The 10765-nt window shown below is 28.8% G+C and overlaps 2 protein-coding genes across 2 annotated transcripts in view; one reads left to right on the top strand and one right to left on the bottom strand.

The window, feature by feature from the left end:
• The window catches only part of LOC119682433 (SAM50-like protein CG7639), a 246151-nt gene that overhangs the window by 214096 nt on the left and 21290 nt on the right, over positions 1 to 10765 (top strand). The gene's annotated exons all lie outside the window — the stretch shown is intronic.
• On the bottom strand, positions 1742 to 7409 carry LOC119682423 (calponin homology domain-containing protein DDB_G0272472-like). Its single transcript, XM_038095865.1, has 10 exons — positions 7296 to 7409; positions 7145 to 7219; positions 5831 to 6031; positions 5638 to 5772; positions 5426 to 5554; positions 4845 to 5345; positions 2697 to 3134; positions 2424 to 2636; positions 2130 to 2340; positions 1742 to 2058 (listed from the first exon to the last, which is right to left on the bottom strand). The coding sequence occupies exons 3-10, from the start codon at positions 6017 to 6019 to the stop codon at positions 1832 to 1834; spliced, it is 2043 nt and encodes a 680-aa protein (XP_037951793.1). The 5' UTR covers positions 6020 to 6031; positions 7145 to 7219; positions 7296 to 7409; the 3' UTR covers positions 1742 to 1831.

Here is a 10765-nt window from a genome sequence, read left to right as displayed (position 1 = left end):
ACTTTAAAATAATTAAGTTAATTTAAGTTTACTCGTATGAATTCATACACTCGTATGTTTTTCAGTAGTTGATTTGAATCATACCCACTATTTGCGATTAATGATTTTTTATCGAATGATATTTTGAAATTTTAAATGTTTGCAGAAATGTTTACACAGTTGGTCATTACAAACGTGAGTCGTCCTTGGCTGCGTCCAGTAGTCTCTGCCAGCCAGCATGTTCAGTGGTTTGCTGGTGGTAATTGGTAGTACTGATGCCCTTACTTATATCATAAGTGACCAATGATACAGTTCTTCCAACGAAGTTAAAAGCAGCCTGTACAGCGTTTTCCACACAGTGATAAAGTGCTGAATCATACTAGCTGAAGTATTTTCATTCATTCATACGATATGACAAAGCCAACGGAGCCATTAAATTTTTATACGCTTAACTATGTCGATGTCACAGTACAGCGCATACGGTTTATCATTCCATCTAATTTGATACTCGCGTACCAACGAAGAATAATCCGAAGAATTTTTTTTGTCTGATGCTCGTCGCTGTCTGTTATTGTCTAAACTTTATTTCTTACAATAGAGCAGGCATTAAAGGGGCTTGTAAAGCGTGAATTTTGATTGTTGATAGTAAGCTTATTTCTCATTTACCGACTTAGCCCAAATCAAAATCTCTTGACAGAAGTTATTATTTGCTGAATCTCTAGGCTGCTTTTTGTTTCTTTACACTGTTTCCCAGAAAAACAATACCTTCCACAACTTCAAATTTACAGTTGTCAATTATGATGTAAGTCACAAGACGTTCAGGAGATTGGTGATGTCATGAGAGGGACAGCGTTCATTTTCTTGTTAATACTGTTCACAGAACAGATTCATTGGTATCATGATACTTATCTTTCGTTGGGATATGTACAGATATTAATCTAAAGTAGAAAAATTTAGCATAAATAAGAATGAATTATAGTCATTCTTTAATTGATACATCTAAGCTTAAGCCTAAATATCCGACTCTGAAGTCTTGTTGTTGTGTTGCATGGCAGCTATAATCTATTATATAATTCGCTCTTTTCACTTAACCTTGTCCCATCGCTTGCATTTCCTGAATAACAGCAATGTCAGGCTAATATATCTTGTGAACATTGAAGCTAAGTAGATGCATTTTCTCTATGAAGCGTTCGGACATTCTAGGTGCAATTTTAAATCAAGTTTCTTATAACGTTTGTGTGGGTAATTAACAATATGGGGTGCCCTAAACCGAGGCTTGCTTCCTTTTTCTTTTCCTTTCAAGGATGTTTTATATAGTGGGATGCAGGACCTTCGCATAACTCAATACACTCATGAGAGAGGTTTCACTATATTCAGGTTATTACGCACGGACTATTAAAGCTATCTAGAAGCAGCTCGTGGAGATTGTGTAACAGCTATGAGAGAGCAGTAACAAAAATCATGCGAGCATTTACTATATAAAATATAATCAGACTGTTACTATGATAATCTCACAGTATTGAACTATAGACCGAAAAGTATGCATATTTTCAACATATCTTTTTTCTACATTGACTGATATTTTTATATTATAAAAAAATTCCTATTTGTAATCATAAAGCAAGTGCCCTTAAAAGCCTCAAAGTTAAGGATATGAAAAGATGGAAACTAATTGCACTTTAAAAAAAAACCAAAAAATAAAAAATTATCTTACTTTCAATGTTACAAATAATATTATTGTGATTATTGTTTTTAGATATAAATATAATTTCCATCCAAAGGTTACGAATATTCATTGCTAGAATTATAATTTTTACTTATAATTTTTTTGTCACAGGCGAATTGATTGTTATTAATCACAAAACAGGCAGAGATTGTCACGATGTCTCTCACAATCAGGTTCTACAATACAGCGTGGATCACGTTTAATGCGTAATATGCTACTTTGAAGAGAGAAAACAATTTGGCTGGAAAGCACATCAGCGCAAAATATTATAGTGCCCTCATAATCCTCAGGTTCTTTGGCGTATTTTAAAATACCTTGCGTTACTTCTGTGACAAGAAAATTTTCATCCACATCTATTAGGTGTATATAAAAATGAAAGGTTAAAACTGACTACATAACATAATGGCTTTTAAAAATATCTTACTAATCAAGTCTCGACGAACGTCATAAATTTTCCCCTCTAAGTGTACCCTAACGGCATTAAATACTCTATTATCCATTGTGACGATCAATTCTCTCATAAATTTAACAAGCATATGTTCAATGTAAATGATTTCGTTACGTGACAAGTGTGATAAATTCATTCGTTTTTTAATGTCTTCATCGGAACCAAGTGCAATCGACGCTAATGAACCCTATTTAATATAAGTGAATATGTAATTTATAGTCTTTCATAAATTAGATGATAATAATAACATAGATGAACATAATAACATACTGCAGGTGTTGGTGTTCTCAGTGATGATCGTTTTATATTTTGACATGGATGAGGTTCATAGCTTGATGTTCCAATCGTTAGGAGTGTTTCTTCAAATCCTACACATTTCGATGCCAATGAACGACGTTCAGGTGTCTTTTCTTCACCATTACAACGTCGGTATTCTGTTCGGTTTTCATTACGTCGAAGTGAAGCATATAATCTAATTGCTCTCTGTAAAAATTATAATTCTTATATAAACAAAAATATGAAAAGCTTAATTAGAATTCATACACTAGAAACTATTAATTTCGCTTCTTGAATATATTTTTGGATTTGATCTGAAACAGCTTTATATGCCTTCTTATCATCACTTAAATCTTTGTCAAAAGTATTTATAATTTCTCGTAAGACATATTCAGCTGCTTTATATGCTGGATCATCGTTACTTAGTGGAATTGCTTTTTTAGTTTCCATATCAAGTACAAGATTTAGTGTTAAAGCTAAATTTGAGTCAATAATTTGTTGGGAAACTTTGTTCGGTTGGTCTTGACAGGGGGGCTTTTCTTCTGCCACTTTTTGTACTTTCTTCTTCTTCTTCTTTTTCCTCTTCCTTTTTTTCTTTGTCATTCCAAACAATTTTTCCATAAGTTTTTTGTTTCGTTTTTCAGCTGCTAGCTTCATTTTAACTTGGTCCCTAGTCCATTTTTCTCTACACTTGTCCATATGAATCTATTAAATTTTAATACATAACATTAGATATTATTATTAAAAAATAAATTTGATGACTATTTAACACTGTATGATCAGTAATTTTGCCAGAGTTTCGCCGAGGGACTTGATCTACATCACAATTTTTATGCGCATTGTACATATAGTAAATATGATATATGTATTTTAACTATATACAAATGCGTACTGCTAATGTTGAAAATAATTACATATAAAATGAGTAAATTAGCTTTGAGTTAGAGATTGTTTTTATTTTGTGTTAGTACAGTACATCTGTACATTCAAAGGCATATTTTACTTCATTAAATTAAATTAAAAAAATTTAAATAATTAACCGCATATGGTTATCATAATAATATATTAAGTAAAAAATACAACTTTTAGTTACAATAAAAAAAATAGGACAATGTTAATACTTCTATAATTTTATGCAATAATTTTGAGATTTTTTTATTTGTTTTAATGAATCCTGCTCTTAACTTACTTTTTTCTCATCTTACTTATATAGGTCCTAATATAATATATGTGTATGTGCATTGAATGAAATTGTAAATTATTACTTAATCATAACTGCAATGATTCATTTTATGAAAGGAGCTCATAAAAAAAATTTTAACCAAATCGGAGATCATGAGTTCAAAAAGGTGTCCGAGTTGTAAAAGAATGACCCAATATGACAACAATGACAACAATATTTTTAAAAAAAATTTGTGATAAACAAGCGGAACGAAATGACATCAAAAAATTTTGCAATTACACGAGCAATAATATTCAAAAGTAAAAACAGATATTGGGGTTATGGCTCTCACAAAATATGAATGTTAAAGCCCAAATGAATTTTTAATGATGGGGTGGTGGAGTACTCGTAGCATGACAAAGATTGGAATCAGTGACTTGTAAATTGTTCTTCTTCTAGATGGAAAAATAACAACAGTCAGGAATCTCATCGGCTTAATGGGTTGAGAACACATTTAAAACCACTTGGCGTATTGAGAAAACCCTAAGGAGTGCAGAATACTTGTAAAAGGTATAGTGTACTATAGTTATTAATCTAGGTAAAAGAATAATAAGAAGAAAATTGAAGAAAGAGAGGAAAAAAAAAACATACGAAAAATGCAGTCATTATATTTTCTAACACATATATATTATGTATTTAGTTCTTAGAAAACATTGCCGTCGAGATTTATATACTCGATTTACAAAAAGTTGGAATTTTAGGACAGATAACGTGGACTACATAAATGTCGGTTTGGAGTAAACTATATATATTTAAATTCTTTTACGCTTGCAAATTAGATTAAAAATTGCAAATGTAATAGTTGTGCAGAAGCGAAGAAAATATGGAACACGTTCTATATAAATATAAAGCTTATTCTAAGCCAAGTAATAAAATATTTAGTACATTATGTATAAAACAAAATAACAAATATCGACATTCATATTACATTAAGATAATTTGTCAACGACAACAAGTGGCTAAGCTTAGAAAGAGGGTTTCTTTAGGAGCATATAGCAATGCACTGGATATTGTAGTTTAAATGAAGAGAATATACAACTAATGTGTCCACCTAACCGAATCTATAAGTCATTGCTCAAGACTATAATTTGTTGGTGAAACAATTTTATAAATATATTATTGGATCTCTAGTATCACCTTACCTTTCAATTCCATTACATTAAAACTAACGACCGTTATTCAAATATACGAACCTTTATAAATGCAGCTTTTTTAGCAGCCAAAGCTAAAGTTCTAACTTTGAGTTCCTCCTGTTGCTCAAATCGCTGCTTTAAACGGAGTTCCCATGATTTTTCATTTTTAGCATCTGCAATTTTTTGTAATTTAGCTTTTCGTCTACTAATATTTAACTTCAAACGTATTTCTTTATCCTTTAAATGACTTTTTAGCTTATTTAATCGTTTTCTGAATATATCATAACGAATTTCCTTAATACGTTCCATTTTCAGAAACTTAAGAAGTTTTTGGTGTTCCATGGCTTCTTTTTCCAAGCGACGCTGTTTCTCTATTCTCTTTAAACGTTTCAAAACATCACTCCATAAATTTACAAAACGTTTCTCACGCACATCTATATGAACACTTTTACGTGTGTTAATTTCAGTATATCCATGCATTCGGGCCTCAAGATTTATATAATCATGTTTAGTAATGGATTCGGCACATTCAATTAGTTTCTTATCACGATCATCACTATCCTATTTGTGGTTCAAAAATTGGTAATACAAATAAAATTCAAATAGTTAAGTTTAGTTAAATTCTACAGATTTTTACATACATGGGTACTAATTCGAGCATTTTTATAACCTGAACAAACTTTATAGAGTAGCATTCGGTATTGATTGAAATCCCTTAAACTACAGATCACATCGTTATCTTGAGTAATTTCACCATTTTGACGTAAACGCTGGAAAATTTATTATAATAAATTATAATAATAATATGATCATAATAATAATATGATAATATTAAAGTTATATCTAGACATACTATCAAATTTCGTTCATTTGAGTAAAAGTTTTTTAAATGGGGATCATGAAGAGAATTATACTCTAATTTGGTAAAATCGATTGACATATCAAACTCTGGCCGTATAAGTGAATTTTGATTTTCTCTATAACAATTCTGTAAACAAGATTTTTATGCTTTATGTGCTAAAAGTTATTTAGTTTTATATACTCACATATGTTAACGTTTTGCCAATCTTTGTTTTTGTAAAGATAACTTGATTTTGGGGACATCTCAGCATAGGTAATTTAGAATTCAGTGGTATATTTTCCCAACCTGGGAGACTATTAAGCGGTAAACCAGGACCAAAAGCAGAGTTGGATGGTTTAAACAACTTGGGTTTGTTTGGTTTCGTTACCAACATGATTTTAATAAACTGTAATTAAATGAAAATTAAATAAAAATATCAATAAAACATATCATCCACTTATGTTTTTAAGAAGTAACGGTACATAATCAGTAATTTAAAAATTTTAAATTTTGTTTCGTCTTATCTTGTGTTTCTGATTTATAATCTTCAAATCACAGAGATGTATCACCAAATACTCAAAATCATTTGCTTTTGAAAATATCTTTTGGTTTTATAAGTTCATATATAATTGTTGGTCTATACGTACTATTCTTCCAATTTTGAACTTGTCAAATAAGAAGTAATTTCTTCGCGGCTTTTTATCAAACGCTCCAAAGTGTCTCAAAACTTTTGTTGTTCAAATTTCAAGTATTTTGTTATTTTTTTTGATATCTTAGAATATAATAATTAATTCACTTTTTAATAAGAATTATATTCTGTGTGGCCAAATAGGCGTACTAATATTAGTAATATAAGCTAGTGATACTTAACTTTTTAGGTGTGCCACATGAAGACTATGTGACAAAGTGAATTGAGCGCGATAAGGATTTTCCTAATAACATTTAACCGTTTTAATAATATTCAAGAGCAAAGTGCATTTCAGATCAAACTAAAATATTTGGTGATGTATCTGTGAATACCATGAATAAAAACAATGTATGCACTAAGGCATCATCTAGTAGTATGAAACTTATTAATATTAATAAAACCTCCAAAAAGGCTAAAAATTACAACGAACAAAATATTCAAAGCCTCAGGATTTGTTGATGCAAATAATGATATTGAAAAAATAAAGGTTGTGTTTGTAACTTATAAAACTGACATTGTTAAAACTAGGACCATCATTTTATTTCTGTTATATGGTAGAAAAATCTAACCAGTCAAATTTTGTGATTTAAAATAAAGTTGGTTAAGAATTTGGAAAATAATCAATTTTAGGAATTAAACTTCACATAAATAACGGAAAAATTACTAAATTGTTGGAATCTAGATATATAAAAACATAAAAGATGGACATTTTTAAATCCACTTACTTTCCATTTAAAAATGTTAGGAACTATTGTGTACAGATTACAGTCATATATTTCGTGGGATTAACAGAAATAGATAACATGGCAAAGGATTTAGTTATTTACTTACACGTTGTAAGTTAATTCATACTATGATCTCTCTTATTTGGTTGCCTTGCTGAGCTCTTTACAAAACGTTGGAAAGCTGGAAAATATGAGAAAAAAATATTCAAGAAATTAATAGAGTATTTTAGAATAAATAGATTTTTATCTCTTATTACAGTATAAGTAGTCAATATCGCCAAAATTTTTGTAATAATTTATTCAAATAAAGAAATTTTATAATGAAATCAAATATCTTAAAAAAATTCTCAGATATTAATACAAGCACAATTAATAATGTTAACTATTTAAAAAAAAATGTACATTTTATATATTTTAAAATTTTTCTAACAAAAGATGACTTGATTAAAAAAAATTTTATTTTAAAATCAACTTTTTTTTAACTTCATATATATATAGTATAAAAACAGTATAGTAACTTCATTTGTACATTTGAACATTCGGATACTATGTAATATTAATGGGTTAATATAAATGTATAAGTTTAGTCAATATATATTTACTCTTCTCGATTCAAAACCATCAAATATCCATTAAAATTGACTATTTGGTGCGGTTTACACGTTAGTAACATCATCGGTCCTTATTTCTTTCGAAATGAGTAAGGAGCTGCCGTTAAGCTGACTGGTGAGCGCTATTGAACCATACTGTCAGCAATTTCTAAAAATGAATCACTTAAACATCAACGACATTTTGTTCCAACACACGCAAGATGGCGTAACTTGTCATACAGCGTGCTTAACAATCAATTTATTGCGATATTATTGGTAACAACTTTATTATCAGAAGGGATCCTGTTAACTGGCCTGTTAACCCCTCGTTCGTGCGATTTAACGCCGCTCGATCACTTTTTATGGGATTATGTTAAGTCCTTGGTTTATGCCGACAAATCAGCAACTCTTAAAGCATTGAAACCTATGTGGAATGTTCATGCCATCATTGACACCACATTTATTGCAAACAGTAGTCAAAAATTGAACTGATCGAATCGATTATGTGTTTCGTAGTCGCGGCGGATACAAATATATGCCGGAAATCATATTTAAAAAATAAATACCATGAAATTATCTACCAGATTATAATAAAAAAAATTTAATTCCAACAATTTTTCTGCCCTATATTATCATTTTAAGTTTTGATGCAGTAAAAAAAACGTTATATAAATTTTATTTTAGTGCATCTTTTATCGCAAACTTTAACTCCGATTTTTGTTAAAAAATAAATTATTTTTTTATCTAAAAACTAGCACAATTCTTGATTTTTAATTTGGAATATGAAAAACGTAGTAATATTTAACTGAAATTTTTTTTATTATAATAGTTAATTTATACTAATTAATTAGTATTAATATTAAATATTATTAGTTAATTAATAATAGTTAATAAAGTCTTCGCTTTGCGTAGCAGTCGCATAGATTCTTCACAAGTCATATAAACTTCTACAAATATTTCAAAACAAATAAATACTGTTTATTGATACATTTTATCGCATAGTATCTGAATTTTTGAATGTAATTTACAATGAAATTAGTTGAATTGTTTTTACTGAAACTTTAAAGTTTCGAATTGTTTCTATTTATTTGTATTTTATTTCATTTCGAATTAAATATAATTTAATGGATGCATTAATGTTCATCAAAATATTAATAGTCTTCAACTGTTTTATCTAAAGTATTCCATGTATCAATTCCATATATTACAGAGATAACAAGCTTTCACAGTTAATAATCACTTGCATCATTTATTGTCAAAGATATATCGTATTTTGAGGCATGTAAATAATTATAAAATCGAATCGTGTTCTTTTTTTACCATAGCTCTGAAAAGCAGTTTCTCAGAGCCACATTATGCAGAAAGTCATGAGTTGGTCAAAATTGGCTCTTTTGGGTTATGAAGAAAATGCATGTTATGCAAAGTGCCATAGAAATTGTAATAATTTGCTTCTAAAAGACAAAAATGTTGATATTTATTACTGAACAACACTGCTTTGACAAGTAACGAGGAACAAATAGTCTCGTCTCTCATGAACCGACATTTTGTTTTTTCTCTCACTCTCACAATTTTATAATTTGCATTCGAAACAACAACAATTTCGATTTTGACGAGCTTATGACTTTCTGTATAATATGAGCCTTATAAGGAGAATTTGTTAACACTATAATTATAGGATAATTAATTGTACAGCAGCATAGTTGTGAATCGGCGTTTTTCCTAAGAGTATTTTACATTATGACTCGAGACTTATTATGTATTAAAAGTTAATTTATAGTGCATTGACAATAGTTTTTTTCTAAAAAATTTAAAAAAAGGAAAATTACATTGTTTTATAATTTTTAAAAGAAATCTATAAAATACTTGAAAACTAGAAGATTATATGTCAGTAACAAATTGACTGTAATTGTATTGATGTGGGAGAAGTTATATTCTAGTAGTTATATCAAATATAACATATTGCTTAGATGTAAAATCAGTAAGGATGTTACTAAACTATCTTATGGGCATTGTGATCTTTCAATTGTTTTATATATTATTTATGGCAAGAGATAACTTGAACTTTTTAATTAATATGACTAGAAATGTGTTGCATGTATATCCTATTTATTTATTTATTTTTTTATATTAAATTTTTTATTTAATTTTAAATCTAACCTTGTTTGAGATTAAATTTTCAGGTGCAAACGTATACTATAGGTTGATTTTAATCCTTCCAATTTGGTACTTTATCACTACCTTTTGTGGTAGAATATTTCAATAAAGTAAAGAAATAAAAAATGCAACAAATACTTTATTGTTTCTATTTTGCCTTTTCAATACTAATATTTGCTATAAAAAAGTAAATCCCGAAGTATGTAATTTGTATTAATATAACATTTGGATATTCATTAATAAAAAATAAAAATGGTTAAGGAAAAAACTAAATTTATTCTCAATACAAATGAAAACACTGTCCGAAGCACTGTCGGTTGCATCGTTAACATTTGCTTCGATTTTCATCGAGTGGAAGCCATCCCATTTTTCGCAAGTGCTCTAAATGATGAAAAATGCTTGGCTATTTGGGCAACTGGGCAAACGTAAATTTTATCACAAGCAACGTTTTATCTTTATTACTTGTTCTTCAGGATAACAAAGTGTTAAAGAAAAAGGACCTAACAATAAATCTTATTTTTCAGCATTAAATATCTAAACTAAAGCAGAAAGTATGCGAAATGTTACGGTCGACACTGAACTGAATTTCAGTAAAAGATATATACGTACACGGAATGTAATTTCTCACCGGGCATTACTCAATGTATCTTAATAAGCTCAGTAGTTTGAAGCTCTTTTTAAGTTTTGGAAAGATTTAGTAAAGGTGAAAATGTACGAAGAAAAGTGTAAGATATTGTTTTTTATAATACACAACAATGTTAACATGGTAGGTGGGAATTTTTAAATTAGAGATATTAGTTAGTAGTTTATTAACTATGAATTTAATTTGATGAAAAGTAAAAAAAATATTTTTTTATTTGCTTTAGATAGGATTACTAGCACAACTCTAATATTTAACATAAAAAAGCCAAATATATCAAAATATATATTTTTAATATAGAAAAGACGTAACAATAATAAATTACAATAACACGATTTTATTA

This window comes from Teleopsis dalmanni, chromosome 2, assembly GCF_002237135.1.
Source record: "Teleopsis dalmanni isolate 2A chromosome 2, ASM223713v2, whole genome shotgun sequence".
Lineage (NCBI taxonomy): Eukaryota > Metazoa > Arthropoda > Insecta > Diptera > Diopsidae > Teleopsis > Teleopsis dalmanni.
This window is presented reverse-complemented; position numbering and strand designations above follow the sequence as displayed.